This window comes from Neopsephotus bourkii, unplaced genomic scaffold (assembly GCF_033783945.1).
Source record: "Neopsephotus bourkii isolate Nb327-2 ecotype Australia unplaced genomic scaffold, CSIRO-AGI_Nbou_v1 NB_1616, whole genome shotgun sequence".
NCBI classification, from domain to species: domain Eukaryota; kingdom Metazoa; phylum Chordata; class Aves; order Psittaciformes; family Psittacidae; genus Neopsephotus; species Neopsephotus bourkii.
In genome coordinates this window covers 748,716-768,670 of record NW_026902091.1, presented here as the reverse complement: position 1 = coordinate 768,670, position 19,955 = coordinate 748,716, and the positions used below count along the sequence as shown (strand labels likewise).

The window sequence follows — 19,955 nt, the reverse complement described above, 5'->3', positions numbered from 1 at the left end:
AGCCACTGAGAGAAGGTCAAGCTTGGAGCATCCCCCACTGTCCTCATTGATATCAGAACAGGCAACCCCATCCCAAGGTTTTGTGGGATGGGATGCCACAAAACCAAGGAGCACAAATAAGGATTCAAAGTAAATAATTTTACCACAGCTCACAGTCTCTTAAATGGCACTTTTTAAAGTCATCTCCCTTGGTGAAGGAGGTGTGGAAGACAGCAGGTAGGTTAACATGACCAAACGTGTGACATGCCAACAGAGCTGAATCAGCTCAAACCCATATCCTGATTATCACTGCACTTCCTTCCTTCAACATCTGCCATTTATATGAATCAGTGTAATTTTGTTTTATTTAGATCTTTCATTCTCACACCCCTCGATTTTTGCTTCATCTTTCAGCTTCTATTTTGAAGTCTGAAACATGTCCTTTTACAACATAAGAGGAAAGTCCCAAATCCAGATGGTGGAAACTTGGCTAGAAGGCAAAACTGATGGAGAAAACCTAGCTTAATTAGGAGGTCACTTCTAGAAAGAGCTACACACTCTGCACCTCCCAGACCTCTCCTGATCTATCAGACTAGTAGCAAAATCTAAGCTGGCTCCACTAGGATCTGAAAGCCATCCTTTGCTTACTGAGCCATCCCTTGTTCTCTCACACATGGCAGCTGCCAAAATCCAAATTCTTAGCTCACAGAATTAGTTTCCAGCTTGTTCAGTGCTCTCTCCAAACAAGGATATAAATTTGGATTGTGTAACCTACATATTCTAGGCATTAAACCTGTGGAGACTGTTTATATCACTCTAATTACTTTCATGCAGCTTATTAAAGCCAGATTCATTAGCTTAAATTACAATGACCTATACAACATGCTTAAAACCCATTCATCCTATTAAAGAGATTTAAAACTCATCTCCTGTCATGAGATGTCTGTGATTCTTGATTTGTTATTGGGTCATGCTTTAAAAGCAAAAGCAATTACCTCTCTTACCACGGTAAAAGCCCACTGCCTCAAGGTTGCCACAATGCATCTATAATTGAACAGCAACAGCTTTAATGTTCAGCTTGGATGACACAAGCATTGCTTATTGAAATACTGCCTACGATGGTGTCTGCATACCAGGGAGCACTACATCAGCTGACAAGTTTCAGCAGGAATAATTGCACCTCAGGCATCTCAGGATCCAATATGCTGGGTGTTTCCTGGCAGCAGCAATACTTTCCATTTATGTATCCTAACACTCTAAAGAAACAGGGAAAAAAAGACACCCTCCTGTTAATATCCTTGCAGGAGCCAAGATCTTTTGTTTGAATGCTTTTCCTTTGAAGTCTGCATGAGTTTTGTTTCAAAGGAATTTTCTTTGAGAGTTCCTAGAAATATGATGACTCCATGATCCACAACACGCTTGGGCGTTGCATCATTTTGGGAATCCAGCTGATTCAAAACACAGCCATAAAAAAACTAAACCAGGCAATGTTTTACCCCAGAAAGGATCCCAGAACCAGTCTCTTTAGGAAAAATATTGCAAATAATAAGACAGACTAGGGACAACGTGGACCCTCTATGGAAGCTATCAGGAGAACTGGCTGCCCTGGATTTGGAGAAGGCTGAGGTTCTGAATGACTTCTTTGCCTCGATCTTCACTGGCAAAGGCTCTGACCACACCACCCAACTCCTGGAAGGCAGATGCAGGGACTGTGAGAATGAAGACCTTGGGCCCACTGTAGGAGAGGATCTGGGTCAAGACCATTTTAAAAACCTGAACATACACAAGTCCATGGGACCTGATGAAATCCATCACGGGTCCTGAAGGAGCTGGCAAATGAAGTTGCTAGGCCACTGTTCATCATATTTGAAAAATCATGGCAGTCAGGTGAAGTTCCCAACGACTGGAAAAAGGAAATATAACCCCCATTTTCAAGAAGGGGGAAATGGATGACCCAGGGAATTACAGACCAGTCAGTCTCACCTCTGTGCCTGGCACAATCTTGGAGCAGATTCTCCTGGAAGGCATGCTAAGGCACATGAAAATCAACAAGGTGCTTGGTGACAGCCAGCATGGCTTCACTAAGGGGAAATCCTGCCTGACCAATTTGGTGGCCTTTTATGATGGGGCTACAGAACTGATGGGCAGCGGTAGAGCAGTTGATGTCATCTACCTGGACTTGTGCAAAGCATTCGACACTGTCCCACACGACATCCTTGTCTCTAAATTGGAGAGACATCAATTTGATGAATGGACCACTCGGTGGATAAAGAACTGGCTGGATGGCCGCACACAAAGAGTTGTGGTCAATGGCTCAATGTCCAGCTGGAGACCAGTAATGAGTGGTGTCCCTCACGGATCGGTGTTGGGACCGGTCTTGTTCAACATCTTCGTCGCTAACATGGACAGTGGGATTGAGTGCGCCCTCAGCAAGTTTGCTGATGACACCAAGCTGTGTGGTTCGGTTGATACGCTGGAGGGAAGGAATGCCATCCAGAGGGATCTTGACACGCTTGTGAGGTGGGCTGATGCCAACCTCATGGAGTTTAACCATGCCAAGTGCAAGCTCCTACACAGGGGTCGGAGCAATCCCAGGCACAGCTACAAGTTGGGCAGAGAAGAGATTCAGAGCAGCCCTGTGGAGAAGGACTTGGGGGTGCTGGTCGATAAGAAAATGAACATGAGCCGGCTTCAGTGTGCTCTTGCAGCCCAGAAAGCAACCGTAACCTGGGCTGCATCAAAAGGAGTGTGACCAGCAGGTCGAAGGAGGTGATCCTGCCCCTCTACTCTGCTCTTGTGAGACTTCACCTGGAGTATTGTGTGCAGTTCTGGTGTCCTCAACATAAAAAGGACATGGAACTGTTAGAACAAGTCCAGAGAAGGCCACAAGGATGATCAGGGGACTGGAGCACCTCTTGTATGAAGATAGGCTGAGAAAGTTAGGGCTGTTCAGCCTGGAGAAGAGAAGGCTGCGTGGAGACTTCATAGCAGCCTTCCAGTATCTGAAGGGGGGCTATAGGGATGCTGGGGATGGGCTCTTCATTAGGGGTTGTAGTGATAGGACAAGGGGTAATGGGTTCAAACTTAAACAGGGGAAGTTTAGATTGGATATAAATAGGAAATTCTTTCCTGTGAGGGTGGTGAGGCACTGGAAAGGGTTGCTCAGGGAAGTTGTGAATGCTGCGTCCCTGGCGGTGTTCAAGGCCAGGTTGAACGAGGCCTTGTGTGACATGGTTTAGTGTGAGGTGTCCCTGCCCGTGGCAGGGGGTTGAAACTGGATGATCTTAAGGTCCTTTCCAACCCTAACTATTCTATGATTCTAAAAATGAGCAAACTCATGTATTTGACCAAAACACACTGGAAAACTGACTTGTGCACAAATGGATGCTGATGGCCATCTGATCCAAGCAAATAAAACGTGACCCATTTTAATTTTATCTGTGCAATGTGGTGCCCGGACTAGTTAATTTACAGCAAAAGCAGTGAGTTTTGATATCACTCAATCTGAAAATTCCCTGGAAGCATCGTATAGATATAAAAAATACATACAAATATTATAATGACAGTGTTTAGGCAATTTTAAACAAAACATGCCCCTTGTATATGGAACATGCACTCATAGGAACATGGATGTTATTCCCTCTCTTCTCAGTATAGCAGGGCCTCAAACTGTCAAAATCTGGAGATTCTCTAATATTCATGTATGCCCTAACAGTAAGAAGTTATTTTAATGGTCACACAGTCAAAATTTAAATACTTCAGTTTAGAAATACCTAAGCTTCTTTTCATGATCATTAAATTATAAAAAATCAACTATTCCTTTTCTCCCCATTTCCATTTTTGGCCTCTGCTACTGAAAAATGGGCGTTAGGATTACTGTATGCATTTGATGCTACATTGTTGGCTTTGTCTTGAATAACAAAGAAGTTGTGCATAACCATTAACAAGACAGCCAGCATAAAATTGTCTGCTCAATCTTCTACGGACCTTGAAAGCAGTTTTACGATTAATCCCTGTCCTCACATGAGTCCATATCCCTCAGTGACCCAGCACTCCCCACTCTCCTATGTTTTATCCAACCCAAAATTCACTATCAAAGCTCTTGTTTGAACACACTTTAAACTTTCCAGGCCTTTTCCCTACTTCCAGCCACATGGACATGTTGACACTTCCTGCTCTTCTTGAAATGCAAAGGCCGTCCTTTGGCAAGTGGCCATCAAAACTTCCCTACCATGGCTTCCTGCCATGGCCAACTATTGACATAACCACAAAAAGGCCTGATATTTTATCTGTCTTCTCCAGATTGCAATGCTAGAAGCAAGCATTAGATAAGGTGACCATTAGGGGCCCCGTAGAGAGGGCAAATGGATCCAGAATAACAGCTACAGAAGCAAACTACATTCCAATTCATCTTTTGTCTCACAAAGCTACGTATCTGAAAATCAATTGTTCACATGAAATAAGAGCATTATGTCGGCCAGAGCAATAAAAGCAACACAGGAGAGTGGGAGGCCCAGGACAACAGTCACGGATTTGCCTGGTAAAAGGCATCCAACAGCATTTACGTCTCAGTCACAACCTGCATTCCAGAGGCTGGATGAGGAATGTGTATGAAACCTACTCTTTAATAATGATTTCTGCAGCTTATAACCCCTTTTAAACTTTACACATGTGGGTTTAATATATATACATGTGGGTTTAATATATACACACTTGACTAGCGTGGGGCACTAAGTTACATTTGAGAGTATTATTTATTAGACCTTTTTTAGGGTTAGAGCCAATTTCTTCAACTTATCTGATGCTTTTCGTCATGCCATATGTCTTTTGTTAGAAATGTTGTCTTTGAAAATAGACCCAAATCGTGTTCGTTAGTTTGGGGGTTTTAATACATCAGTTTCCAGTGCTAGAACTAAACATTCTGTCTTCACACACCTAAAATAGCTTTGCATTAGGTATATATGTAACCAAACGAACATGACACATAGGCAATTGGTCTTTGAGAGCGTGAGCTTGCATTGTCATTAATATCTGCATGGGTGTGTTGGCCACAAATACCCACAATTTATTCTGCAGTTCTTCCAGCTTCACAGTTTGGATTATTTGCAATGCAAACCATTAGCAAAAAGAAACTTACCTCTAATATTACAGCCCATTAGATGGCACATAATTCAACGCGTGTTACAACAGAATTATCTTTGAAAGACAAAATAAGATCCCTGTAGGAAAAAAGCCATAACAATCTTTGATACCACAATTATTGGTGCTTGGTAAAATACCTTTGTAGTTAGGTGAAGAGATGCAAAATGACTATTTGAACACAAATTTCCCGGGAAGGAAAAGCAAAAATAAAATAAGTCAAATCTTCCATGTAGATGCCAAGCTGAATATGTCTGAAATGTGGAAGATAGTATTCCTATTAAGAAAAGGGAGAAAAAAAGAAATTGCATCTTACAACCACAGCCAAATAACAAAGCAACAATTTAATCTTTAATCTTTAAGGCTTCTTCCAACCCAAACCATTCTATGATTCTAGGACCTGGGGATGTTGGTTGATGAGAAACTTAACATGAGCCAGCTTCAGTGTGCGCTCGCAGCCCAGAAAGCAACCATATCCTAGGCTGCATCAAAAGGAGTGTGACCAGCAGGTCGAAGGAGGTGATCCTGCCCCTTTATTCTGCTCTCATGAGACCTCACCTGGAGCACTGTGTGCAGTTCTGGTGTCCTCAACATAAAAAGGACATGGAACTGTTGGAACAAGCCCACGAGCATGATCAGGGGACTGAAGCACCATATGAAGACAGGCTGAGAAAGCTGGGACTGTTCAGCCTGGAGAGAGAAGGCTGTGTGGAGACCTCATAGCAGCCTTCCAGTATCTGAAGGTGGCCTACAAAGATGCTGGGGAGGGACTCTTCATTAGGGACTGTAGTGACAGGACAAGGGGTAACGGGTTCAAACTTAAACAGGGGAAGTTTAGATCGGATATAAGGAGGAAATTCTTTCCTGTGAGGGTGGTGAAGCACTGGAATGGGTTGTCCAGGGAAGTTGTGAATGCTCCACTCCTGGCAGGGTTAGGCCAGCTTGCACAGAGCCTTGGTGACATGGTTTAGTGTGAGGTGCCCTGCCCATGGCAGGGGCTTGGAACTGGATGATCTTAAGGTCCTTTCCAACCCTAACTATTCTATATTTCTATGAATTAAAGTTTGTCATGAAGATTGTTACTCAAAACAGCTAACTGACTGCTAAGAGGAATTTTGGTTGTATAATATATAATGTACCTCAGGGCAAAATTCCAGCCCACCTAAGTTACACCTAAACTGTGTGTGAAATGCAAAACAACCACATCCATCAAAGATGGGGATGGAGATAGGCTAACTGGCAGTAAGTTCCCTTGCCCTGAAGGTAGCCAAAATTCAGAGGTTGCCGCTCTGGCTCTCTATCCCATTGCAACCGCCTTTCCTTTCAGCTCAGAGCTGTCTTTGAGCCATTTGGGATCATGTCCTGCCCAAAACAAGGCACCAAATGTCATCCTGCCCCTTTCCCCTGGAGGAGGTCCCTCGATGCTCTCCTGCTAAGGGAACAAAGGGCAGCACAGGGAGGGAGCACAAAGCTCAAAGGGTAAGATAAGAAAGAAGTCACAACAATACAGTTACTAAATGATATTTTATTAGACATTTTTGCTGACAAATAATAAAATTTGGAAAATAAAGGAAGAAATGGGCAGAGATAGACATAGTCCCAGATTTTGAGTGAAAAACATTTGGTCACAGTTTCTCACTGGAAAACAAAGGTCTGTAATCAGCAGACTGATATGAAGCACAAGGACATCAGACTCAGTGGTAAAAGCAGTAATCATAAAATGTACAAGACAGGATGATTTCCACACTGACGCACAAACTAAAATGGTGGGCCAAGTTTGCTGACCATCCCCTGTGCCTTAACAAGAGTTCTGCCCTAATGTAAAAGATGTAAGGAGGTACTACAAGTAGAAATACTACAGATGCAAATTAAATTGTGATTTTGTTCAGTTGACTGCAAGAGTACATCACATGAGGAGGATTATGACAGAAGACTGGAATTTGCTCAGAAAAGAAGGAGAAAAAATGTCTACCTACATTTAAAACCCAGAATGTAACAACTTTTACTTTTTCATCATCAGAAAAGAAATACATCTTGTCAAAGAAAAGCACAGGACAGATGGTCAAACCAGGGAATGCAGGGGGAGTATGAGGCTTGCTTTCAAAATATCACAGCCTTTCAAAGTCAGGGGATGTGACAGGCAATGAAAAATGGGAGTGGGGTAGAGAAAATATAGGTGAGTTCCCCAGTCTCTTGGCACTGGTGAGAGTTTTATGGTATAGGGCACAGGGACAACAAGCAGCAGGGAGGGTACCTAATACTCCTAGAATGAATTTAGGGAAAATGAATGACCAAAATCCAGCAGAAGATAGACACTGGACTCCAGTAAAGCCAGCCTGAAAACTGACCAAGAGGAGTAAGCACAAACTCTCCCCAAAACATTGGGTGACATAGGAAGGTGTAAGGAGTAATGCGCAAAACCATGAGTTCTTCATAACACCAGAGCCAAGCAAGGAATTGTACAGAAAGCAGACACAAGATCAGAGTTTACTAATAATTAAGGAAGCACAGACCTAAACTAGCAAGGGTCAGAATAACAAAAGGCAGTCATATAAAATTAGCAGCTGATACTCTTATCATTACTTTTCCTAATACTGTAGGAAGGAGATTGATTACTTCTTCATGAAAGTCTTGACCTGTCTTTGTTCATTTTCACTCAACTAATATATGTTGCTTAGTCTAGCAATGAGGATACATGATAAACATCACAACTATACTTCACAAAACTTGATGGGGTCAATAACTTCTCAGGTTCAATATCAGCAGAACTAAAAAAGCCTGCAATGAATTAGGCTGAAGCTGCAGTGAGAAGGATTTGTATCAGGCATTTCTAAACCTCTTCAGTGATAGAAATATATGTAACTCTTCATGATGTTTAAGAAGGTTGTTGATCTTCAAGGATTGCTTTGTTTTGAAAAAAAAAATAGGTTATATATCTGTCTGTGTGATGGTGGTGCCTTTTGAAGCAGACAGGAACTATATAACCTCATGAGGTACCTTACACAGAAGGCAGGGTACAAAAACATCAGGAAAATATTCAAACTCCTCCAAAAATCCCCATCTGGGAATAGCTTTCTACTTCTGTTTATCCACTGCTTTTCCTGAACATTACTTCTAACACAAAGATTTACTTCTGTTTGTAAGGAAGTGTAGATGTAATTTAACAAAGACAGTACAATAAATAGCAGTGTCTTAAAATAGAGTTTTCCCCAGTTATCTCATCAAGTAAGACAAATGGTAATGGATACCTCAGAGATTCTTGCTTTCTTCTTCTGATGTTCTCAGCGCCTTTGGGACAGGCTCAGAACTCAGTATCTTACTAATGAAAAAGTCATAGAACCAGAGAGGAAAGCAGCAAAAGATGCAGAGGGGCATGTAAGCCCCTTTCCCAGGGGTGTACAGGCCATGTGGTCTCTTGGCCAGCAAAGCATGCAGGACAGCGTTCAACACAGGGGAAAGGTTGGCATCACAGTACATAGGCATACGCACGAGGTAGGTCTTCAGCCCCAGGAGGTACTCATCACCATAGGCTTGCCTTGTGTCTGCTGGAAGGTTCTCCATCAGCTCCTTTTCTTGCTTATCCCACATGTCGGATGTACCTTGTATACCTGAAGCAGCAACATCATAGTACAGCAAGTGGGTTTGGGGCTGAATTAAAAAAAAATTATCTATAATTAATAGTCAATAAGTTGTTCTTCACCATGATCCTGATTCACAGTTGTTCTAAATTGGGTCAGCGAAGAACAGAAAAAAGCGCCAGTTAGCTGTGAGTGCTTTTACCCTGAGGAGAAAGTATGAAGCACAGACTACTAAAAAAAGCATGAGGCTCATGCACTATTTGGTTACCAGCTCCACCTAAAAAGTCTCTCACAGCCACGTCAGCATTTTTTTCTTCCTCTTACCCCTCACCATTCTGCCCTTACTCATTTTGTAGGTGTTTCCAATCAGTATTTATTAACATGTGCGAGTGACTGAGGAAAGATAGGCAAACTAAGGTGAACAGGATTTACCTGTGTTGGCCAAGTGCTAAGCTCCTCTTTCACAAGTGACACTGGTACTTTAATAACTAGATTTGTGAAGAAGAAGGCTCGTATTAGGCCAGATTTCTTTAAAAGTTATTAATCCACCCCCCCATCTGTATCATGTAGGAATGAAATCAGTGGCTTTTCCAGTGCATTTATTGCCCATCTATCATTCATTAAGCATTGTAAGTAAATAAAACCTTTAAAAAAACACTTAAATCTCAAATACCAGGGCTTGTTTTAATGCATTATTTTTTCTATCCAGAAGTCTGACAATGGGGCCCTGACAGTAAAACCTCAGGCAGGTACCACTGATCACACAGGCACTGTCAGAGGCCAGTGCCCCACACAGCCTCTGCCCTGGAGGGGAGGCATTTAGGGCAGCAGGGTTTTATGGATGTTTTACTTTCCATCAGCTTAAGAATTAAGGTCTTCATGAAGTCACCAGGACTTGCTGAGTAGAGAGACGTGGAATTTAATGTCCTCAGGTAGCTGCCAGGCGTGTCCTAGAGCAAGGACCTGTATGACACCCATCCTGCTCCTGGGTGCAGCAGGAAGTGAATCTGTAACCTGGACAGGCTCTGCACAAAGTGCTCAAAGCAGTGGAAGGAGAAGGGTTTGGAACAGAAAGCAGCAGGAGTGCAGCAGAGAGGAGCGGAGAGGAAATTCCAGAGTAACATGGACAGCAAGTAGGCAGGATAACAGGAATTGCTGCAGATACATCAATGCAAGACAAGAGAGTTCAACAAAGACAGCTCTGGTATTAAGAAAGGTAGGACTGACAGTGAACACTTGAAGTGCTCATGCAGGACAAGCAAGGGATAACACTCAAACCCAAACACCATGACACTTGGTTTGTTAACTTCAGCAAAGCTGCAGCAACAGGAAGACACCAATTGCATGAACCCTGCTCTGTCTCAAAGCAAGGAAAGCTCTGCCTAGGATAAAGGCTGCACTTGCAAGGCAGAGGCAAGCAGATGCAGAACTGGAGAGGACATCTCATAAAAAATGCAGATCTTTATTTCCATAAACAACATAAAGAATGGGAGAAAAAGTCCAAGTGCTGAGAATCACTCAGGGCTCTGTTTGAGGATGCTGACTACAGGGAAAGAAGTGAGGCAGAAAGAACTACCCAAAATGTCAAATACCAACCTGTTCGGAAGCCTGATGGATGAATTGCAGAAACTTTAATTCCCCATTTGGAAAGCTCTTGCCTCATTACTCCAGAAAACATGGCCAGAGCTGCTTTTGATGCACCATATGCAGCATACCTTGGTAGTGGAATGCCTCCTGCAGGAGCAATATAAACATAATGAAGCTCAACGGTAGATCTTTCCAGCCTTTATTTTAATGATTTAGAAGGAAGATTATAGCAGAACCAAAATTATCCGCCTCTCACTGAGGTTAAAGACAAGTCAGTAAGGGATTGATTTCTTTCTAGAGGTTAAAAAAAAGTGAAAGTCATAAATTAGCAGTTGCTTATAGCAGTTATGCTCACTAACACCTGACAAGACACCTTGTGTGGCAGAAAAAAATAAACCTTACTGCATTTAAGCATAAAAACTGCTGAAAATTATGACTGCTGTTTTCAGAAACACAGATGATGTTTTAGTTCATATAAATAGTGGAGCAACAGTTTAATGCCTCTGTTTCTTCTTGTCACTGTAACATGAATTTCAAGCTTTTATTAAACCACAGTTACAACAGGGTAAGTAATCTCAATTCTAGCTTTATAAAGCTAACTTATAAGTCCTTTCCAGCTAGTTTCAGAAAACAAGAGACAACAGTGGGGAGAAAACCTCTGTGGCTGAAATCACACCCCTCGGGGCAACAGGATTCCCCAATACCCATCACAGAAGCAGACCCCCTGCCTATAGTTTTATTTCATCTTCTCCAATCCCAGCAGCAGTTGTTCAGATGGAAAAGATAGAAAACAGCCAGTATTTTAGGTGGTTTTAAAATAAGTCTATATTTTTACAAACCCAAATCTTCCAAAAAATAGTACCTTCCAAATACAGAGATTTTCTCTGTTCCAAAAACTGGTAGACTGTCACTTCCTCAGATTTAGAAAAATACCAAGATGCTTTAATTTGAACATCATCCCCCTCTTTACTTTCTCCACAAGTGTGGTGTTATCACCACACAGAGTATCACTGCATATTTAGGGGTCATCATAGCCACCACAGGCTGTGTTAGCACTGCAGGGAGGAGGCAACAGAATGGGTAGCCCTTCCTCTTAAGGAGGCAGTTGGGCACATGCTCCAGTACAGCCTGTTTCAAACATTACATATTTATCTCAATGTGTTTGAATCTTTTAAAACAAAATACTTTGATACAGGGGCATTTTCAGGTGAGCCACTGGTGCTGTTTATTGGGTTTCAACCAAAGTATCATTGGACCTGCTTACCTTTGAAGAATTCAGGCCAATTTTATGTTAATTATTCTTCTGTATGCATCTGAATAAGTTTGCGTTTCAATTGGTTTGAGCCAATTGAATCACAGACTCGTTCCCTCTGAGGTCAGGCTAACCTCAAATTCTGTTAAATGAGCTCTGCACAGACAGGAATAGATCCAGCACAATGAGACCTCACTAACTTCTCTGTTAATGTTTTACCAAAGGACCCTCAGACCCGGCATTAAGAGAAAGTTATTTACTCAAACCAACCCGCGAGCAAGAACATCTGTGTAAACAGATATAGTTTAAGCAGGGTCATTATCAACTCCTGTAAAGGCAAATCATTCAGCTCTCCATTTAACCCTGCAAACAAGCTCAGGCATTCATGCCCGGAATCAAGACCTCTGCCCAAAACACTGTAAGTGCAAGCTTCACTTGGGTGCTCAGAGAAAACAGGTCTGTGCTTGCAAGGGCTGGTGGGCAGAGAAGCACCAAAAAAGTCCTGACAGTTCAGTGCTGATGTCTGTTAAGTGTCAGCAACAAACCATAAGCACAGGCATGCAGATACAAAAAAATACTTGGGATTATGAAATGAGAAAATAAGATTACTGTGTCAGAACTAGCCTGCAGTCACATCCTCAGCATAAGTCATGAACACCAGGTAACACCTCCACAAGCCACCCCAGCAGCACAGCAGGACATGGGTGGACAGAAGCTGTGCAGAAGTAAGGGTCTAAGCAGACAGGGCAAAGGAACATTTGAGAAGCAGATGATACAGTAGATCCTTAAGAGGTCTTAAACCAAAAGACTTTCCAGCATCATGACATCCTGCCTGTAGGAGGTCTCATTTCAAAGGAGCATTCTTGCTCCTCAGCTGTTGGCTACCAGATACTGTATTACTTCAGTTCCTACATCTTAATCTCAGCTGTTCTTCTAGAATAGAAGTCATGTCATATATATATATGAACTACATATATAGTTCATATATATATATGAACTACAATTTATGGGACAAAACTGGAAATCTTATCACATGCTATTGATTTTTAAAGTTATTTCACTCATGAAAAAATACCATCTTCCTAATAAGTTAGGCTAAAGTAATTTTTAAGAAAATATTGAAAATATTTTTACAGAAATACAAACGCACACTCTCTTCAGTTCCCAGGTTATTAGCAGACCATGCTCTTGGACTGTGTACTCTGAAATGAACCATAGGATGCAGCAAAAATTAAAACTCTGTTTTGAAGAATTTAATGTTTTTCGTAAGCAGTTGACTCATTATTGTGCTTTCTCACCCTAACTATAGTAATTGAGCCCTTCAAGGGTAGAGAGGCGAAGCTGCCCAAGTAAAATATCTAACATTTATTAGAGACTGTTACAAATGTCATGCACTTACCCAAAAGATATTTATGCTCTGGTTAACCCAAAGTATTAAGAAAAAGTTGAAACTTTATATGTAACCAGCCCAAATGGAATAAAGTTTTTCTCTGCAGAAGGCAGAGAAAGCTTTTGGGCATCTCCACAGTGTGGTTCAACGACACACAGACATGGTCACAGACTTCTGCTGGAACATATTATAGGAACATCTGTGATTTACCACCCATCTTTCTGGAAGCTCACAGAGCCATCACTCATAGCATCTGTAACACAAGATCTGAATTTCACCATCTTTCATATAACAGCCTATTTTTAGTTGCTTTAGCTGATTCTTTAAGGCTGATTTCTGGAAACAGTCTCATAATCAGAAGAAAAACCTGCACTTATTACATAGATATTAATTCCATTGGTGTATTGACAAGCAAGAATAACCAAAACCTTCCTCAACAGTTTTGCCAGGGAAGTTAGGTGTTTTTCCTGTTGCACCAGCAGTTTTTTGGTGCTTTAGTTCAGCTCACCTGCCATGCTGGACATGTTAACCAGCCTCCCCTTGGATTTCCGGAGTAATGATAAGAAGGTCTTGGACACTTCTACAGCCCCAAAGAAATTAACCTCCATGCACATCCTGTATGTGTTCATGGGGAGCAGCTCACCATCGGCAGGGAAGCCCAGGATGCCTGCATTGTTCACGACTCCCCAGAGTCCTGGGAAGAAGAAAAGGCACAAGTCTGTTAACAGCATGAAATCACAGAATCATAGAATAGTTAGAGTTGGAGAAGACCTTAAGATCATCCAGTTCCAACCCCCCTGCCATGGGCAGGGACTCCTCACACTAAACCATGTCACCCAAGGCTCTGTCCAAGCTGGCCTTGAACACTGCCAAGGATGGAGCATTCATAACCTCCCTGGGCAACCCATTCTAGTGCCTCACCACCCTCACAGGAAAGAACTTCTTCCTTATATCCAATCTAAACTTCCCCTGTTTAAGTTTTAACCCATTACCCCTTGTCCTGTCACTACAGTCCCTAACGAAGAGTCCCTCCCCAGCATCCTTATAGGCCCCTTTCAGACACTGGAAGGCTGCTATGAGGTCTCCACGCAGCCTTCTCTTCTCCAAGCTGAACAGCCCTAACTTTCTCAGCCTGTCTTCATACTCCACAAAGGTCGAACTGATGAAAACACTGATGATCTGCAGCTGCAGACTCCATGAACAGCCATCACCATTTTTCATGTGGCAGAAAGCAGGAGTCATTGATATGAATACCCTGGACTGCCGATAGATGGTGGAATGAAGATGACACACAGAAGCCATGATGCACCCAAAAGTTAAGAGACGCAGCTTGTAAGCAGGTACATTAGTACTCCTGTTATAATGGGGAAAATGAGCTGTTACCTGTATTTTGCACCCTCTCTGAGATTTTCAGAAAGGCTTCCTTGACTTGTTTGGCATTGGTTACATCCAGCTGCAGCAGAGAAAGTCTCCGAGAACAGGTCCGTTTCAGTTCCTTAGCTCCAGGTCCATCCTTATTCAAAACCCCAGCAAACACAACAAAGCCTAAGTTATCCAGGTATTTAGCCAGTGCATGTCCTATCCCAGTGTCGCTTCCTGAAAGCATCAAAAAGACTTGAAAAGTAGGTCTGTCCTAAACCATCATTAAAGGCACACTCATGCAAATGTAATGTGTAATGGAAACACATGCAAATGCAACCAGAAGGGTGACAAAATAAAGTCACTGAAATGCATATGACAGTTGGAAGTTCAGATATGAAGTTTTGCGGAGCTGGACCTTTGCATGCTCCACAAAGCTTGACAGACCATGTGCTCTTGCCTTACTGCTGACAGCATCACTTCATGCTCTACCAGTAACTGATTCCAAGACCTACTCCACACACACAGCAGAAATAAAACCACAGAATGGGTTTATACAACTATTCAGACCGAAACCTTCTAACAAAAGTGTCTAGGGAAAAAAAAAAAAAAAAGAGGAATACATGCATACTTTAATTTGAAATCTCAGATGGAGAAAGCAATTACAGGACATTGGACTTCAAATTGTTGGGTTCTATTTCTTACTTCAAACATCTACTGTCCAGATCCTTCTGATAAATACTTTTTTTGTCACAGGCTGCAACCAAGCCAAAGCCAAGCAACTGTTTCTTTACCTGCAAAGGAGTTCAATGATTTCAAACCCCAAGAAAGCCCTTGAGTGGCATTTTTAGGTTAAGCCAAACAGCACCAGCTATTTAATTCTCTTATCCTGTCTACCCACACTTATTCCCAAACTGTGTCTATAATGAAGCACTGAACTACCAAACGCAGGAAGCACCACTAGAGCAAACACACAACGACTGGTGCGATAACAATTGTGCAATTCCTCCAACCAGGTAACGAGAAATATTTAACAAACAATTCAGCTGATTCACAAGTCTTTCCCTTTGTGGCAGTGTTTTGCTATCTTAAGATATGTTAAGGTGTTTTCTCTCCTGGTGTCTTTTTTAACTCTGATTCCCATTCTTCTCACCTACAGGGAAGCTTCTCAGCAAGGGAGGAAATATGTCACCTATCTGCTCACCCAGACCCCAGATGAGGCAACACAGAGCTTTGCTAGAGAGAGGGAAGGAGTTTATAGGGTCTACGCTGCAGAAGTTTTGCAAAGGACAATGTCAGAAGGTAAATGAGGAGTTTAAGAAACTTACGCAGTTTTTACACTGTAAAGCAGAGACACATCATCATGTACCATGATTGTATGCCATACATTGCACTCTAACTGCGGCAAAGCAAGCTCCTGGATGCTGACGTGAACTGAGATCCATGGAGCGATCCCAGGGCTTGGCTATCTCCTGCAATAGCAATTTATTACATAAATGCTCAGCTTCCAAACCCACATGGCTGGAAACCTGAGTGCCGGACAAAGGGCTGGGACTCCTACCAGATCTTTTACTATTTCCTCGTTTGTGAAAGAGCTGTGATACTCCCTACTTAACCCTACCATAAACTTATCAGGATTAATCTCTGGCTTTGACACACAGAGGCAGATATTATCTTAGTTATTCACAGGCCTGCTCCTGCACCCCAAATCCATAGTCAATAGAACCCGACTGCAAAGAGACTCACCATAATCATGCTAGATCTTAATTTCTGTCTTTTACCTGGGTCTTCAGTCCCAAAAGGTGAAAATATTTAATTTCAGGTGAAACTATTTAATTTCAGGTGAAAGAAACATGAACTAAATGCCTGGATTAGTCAGTGCAAGCTGCTGAAAAGAATTTCTTGTGCTCTTTTTAATTAGTTAAAGAAAAAATACCTGCTTTTTAGCATTTTTTAAGTCTGCAGTTTGTTGAAGATGTACCAGAGCACCACATATATCACATTTAGCTTCTTGCAGCCCTGACCGAAAAGAGAAGAAAAAAAACTGCATTCTTGGAATTCCCTAAAGAGACATGAAGAGGCCTGCAAATATCCCAAAGACAGACAGATTTCTGGGTTTGAGAGCGAGGTGTCTTTCTTTATTGTTTTTTTTTTTAGTGAAAAACCCTATTTCTGGATCAAATCCTTCACCTTTCATCCTTTCCAGCAAGTACTCAGCCATAGATATAGATATTAATTAAGTTTTACAACACAGCTTTAACTTGTTGATCACTCTGCCACTTCCCAAACAGGGATGGGTGTAGCAACTCCAAGAAGGAAATAAAAAGCAGTGTTTATCTGTGCCTGTCATTGGGTTTGTCCCCAGCTTTTACCAAACCAAGTCTGATTTGAATTCCAGACCTGTTGCTGACATCCAGAGAAACATTACCCTTCAACTCATAAAATTCAAACAGTTGTTAATCCTCTATAGGGAAGAAAGAGAGAATTCCTTCCTCCCTACTTGTATGCCAAAACCAAAACTTTGTGAATGATCTAAAGATTTATTATAGGAAAGGCAGTTGCTTCTGACTGTAACCAGATCCTTACTGAGCATTTATCATAGACTCACACTAGGCATGAGAAATGGCAATTCCCACATCGAGAATGAAAAGACAAATTAACTGCAGAAACTCATCCCACTGCACACAGGATACCTGAAGCAAGAATTTCACAATTCCTGCTACTTTGGATCTCCACAGCAATCTAATTTTTTACAGAAACTGGCTATCGGATCTACCAAACTACACTAAAGTGTTTGTGTGTCCAGGAGCTTCTGTTTTAGGACACTGAAGTGCTTACTCCCAGGAAGAGGATCAGAACAGATGTTTCAACAGTGACTTAAAGCAGGCTTTAAGACAGCTCGGATGCACACTGTTATTCATGTGAAAAAGCATTCTGACAACTGGATGCAGTTTTCCCTTCCCATGGTACTCCGGTGAACTGTCAGGTTAAATAAATAACACAGAGCAGCATCTGTACAAGGGACACCTAAAGAGGGCCAGAACAATATCTGACAAAACCCAGGGAGATAAGCGCAGAGATTATTACTCCATCCTTTGGCAGCCATCTCACTAGTGATATGTGGTAGCTGCCCAGAACACAGCAGCATTCCTCAACCCTGCAGGGCTGAAAGGGGTGGTGGTGGCTGTTATAAATAAGTAAATAGAATCACCATTTCCCACAAAGTGCCTGCCTCAGGTCTTTTTTAAATTGGAGAAAATGACATCAAAAATTGATTTAAATGCACCTTACACCTGCAAAACATGCTATGGTTGGTACAGGGAAACGTATTACAGTCAAAACAATTTAACCAAGAAATGTGCTGAGCAAAACTTCTGTTCCAGTTGATGCAGGGCTTGATTGATTGCATAACAGTCTGGATTCAAAGGAAGACCAAGAAGAGCCTCCTCAGACGTGTCAGCTGTCAGAGGTGTCCAAACTTGCATTTCCTCAGGAGAGTTACAGCACGGGTACAGAGAAAGCACAATCACTTGCTGGAATATCCCCAACTATTCTTCACTCCCCTATATTGCTCTAATTCATATTCTCTACAGCAGGTAAGCTCAGAGAGTACTTTTCCCTGAAGAACTGCGGTCTTACAAAAAGCAAGGAGATGGCCAAGTACAAGCACAACCCCCGTGTTTGCAATGGTGGGAAAAGAGGGATCCCCCCTGCCCAACATCCATCTTCATCTCATACATCTCCAGGGAGAAACCCAACTGTGAGGGGAGAACATAACGTGTTCTCTTTTAACTTTTGCATTTAACCCCCATATTAATGCTTTTAATTAACGCTTTCAGGTGTCCCTATAAAATGAAATTCTGCACGGAATAGCTATGTAAACTAAAGCTACTTAATTCAGCATTCCAGAGGAGAAAAAGAGAAAATAAAACAACAACAACAAAAAAAGAGAGCAAGTTAACAATACAAGAAGCAGTTGGCAAGCACTCCAGTTTAAAGGCTTGATTAACACAAATAAACAACATCTAAAGTTTTAGAAGAAGCGGGAGAAAAGACATAAAGCCACAAAAATGCCATCTTTGCAAAACAAAAGTGAGGTTTAAGTAGATCAGAGTGTTAACAGAGACTCGATTAATTAGTTCTGAACTTTCTCTGCTAATGAAGGAAATTACTCAGTGTCGAATGATTTCATACATCATTTCAAAGAGATGTCACCAAACCACTGTCTGGAAATACATGCAGGATAGACACAGCATGCACTGTCTAAATGCGCAATCCAAAAGATAACCAAACATCCATATCCAGTACAATAAATTCAAATAAACACAAGTAATGTATGAATAGCGTGTTCCGAGGGCTCCCAGAAGTTAATGTCTCTCTTAAAAAACTAGAACACCATAAGCATTCTTCTGCTTTCTGCACTGGTTAATTTCACAACTACATCTAAAAAGCTACTTGTAAAGATTAAATGAGACACTAAAAAAATAACAGCATCCGTTAAAATGCTTTTCTACTTAATTTCAGAACACTTATTTACCTAAAAAGAAAAAAAAAACCAAAAAAACCCAAAACAAAACAAAAATAACTCAGGCAAAGCAAATAGAATTAGCAAAAACCCACAAACATTAAAAGGAAACCTTACAAGCATGCATTTCATAGATACCTAACCCAAGGACACAAAGTTTTCCAACCCACTTGTGAGAAAAGCCAGTTTTGCTTCCCGAAGCACGCCTGCAGCACCCTACCTGTAATAAGCACAGCTTTGTCACCCACAGGCAGCAGCACCGTGCTACTCAGGTACATGGAGGAAACGAGGCACGAGGCACAAAACACCACCAGCCCCTCACCAGTGCCCAGCATGGCCACGCACAGCAGCCCCAGCAAGGCAGGCATGAGGCTCCAGACCAGTACATTTTCTTTACCCACTGGGCTCCTCTTGGCTGTGCAGAACACAGTCACCCCAAAAAGCACAGTGATGCCCATACAGAGCCATCCAAAGGGGCTGTCAGCAAGAGCATCCATAGCAAGGGTGAGAAGCAGGCACACACACACCCCACCACCGGCTGGGTAAAAGCAGGTATTGCTAAATGCAGCATGTGTTATATACAGGCAGGGGGTGGGGCAGAGAAAGGGGACTCTGTTTAAAGGTTTGACATAATCTCACTTACCCTTGGCATCAGAAAGAAAGCAGAAGCCTTCCTTTTCTTACCTTTTATTCCTTCTGCCTGACAGCTCCACCTTCTGAACACTATGCTGACTGGATAATGATTGACAGCACTGGGAACAGACATGATGTAGCGAGTGCTGGCTTCAGGAAAAAAATTAACTGCTATATGTTTTATAAGTTTAAAGTACATTTTCCTAGACTCGGAAAAAAAAAAAATAAACAGTTTCCTTTAGAGCAAACGGTTGGAATTTCCTGTCTAAAAACTTGGTGTAGTTTCAGTGGAACTGATTTCTGATGGGCAGTGGTAAAAACGAGTCAGGACAGGGTTATTTACTCTCTGTAGTGCAAGCTGTGTGGTTAGAATTGTGCTTTATCACACACGGGCCACCCTCCTCTCACAACAAAAAGCCCAAAATGACATTCCTTGCTTTAGCACAAACCTGTGGCTAGTCACCTACTCCCCATTCAGCAAATATCTATAGTTAATTGACAATCAAGTCAGCC

General features: G+C 42.0%; 1 protein-coding gene across 2 annotated transcripts; it reads right to left on the bottom strand.

The window, feature by feature from the left end:
- Positions 1-6,623: 6,623 nt before the first annotated feature.
- Positions 6,624-19,955, bottom strand: HSD17B2 (hydroxysteroid 17-beta dehydrogenase 2). Of its 2 annotated transcripts, none has more exons than XM_061372801.1 (5): positions 19,494-19,955; positions 14,309-14,521; positions 13,434-13,619; positions 10,293-10,430; positions 6,624-8,726 (listed from the first exon to the last, which is right to left on the bottom strand). In XM_061372801.1, the coding sequence occupies exons 1-5, from the start codon at positions 19,639-19,641 to the stop codon at positions 8,368-8,370; spliced, it is 1,044 nt and encodes a 347-aa protein (XP_061228785.1). In that variant the 5' UTR covers positions 19,642-19,955; the 3' UTR covers positions 6,624-8,367. The 2 variants fall into 2 exon arrangements, with proteins under 2 accessions (XP_061228785.1, XP_061228783.1); XM_061372799.1 differs by lacking the exon at positions 19,494-19,955 and adding an exon at positions 19,030-19,461.

What these genes read in the sequence shown, in the direction of transcription:
- HSD17B2 (XM_061372799.1), bottom strand. Translation starts at nt 19,306, where the DNA reads ATGGATGCTCTTGCTGACAGCCCCTTTGGATGGCTCTGTATGGGCATC. An exon ending in CAAAGCTGTGCTTATTACAG is followed by an intron (nt 14,522 to 19,029) that starts GTAGGGTGCTGC and finishes TGATGCTTTCAG; the next exon opens with GAAGCGACACTGGGATAGGA. An exon ending in TCCATCAGGCTTCCGAACAG is followed by an intron (nt 8,727 to 10,292) that starts GTTGGTATTTGA and finishes TTGCTGCTTCAG; the next exon opens with GTATACAAGGTACATCCGAC.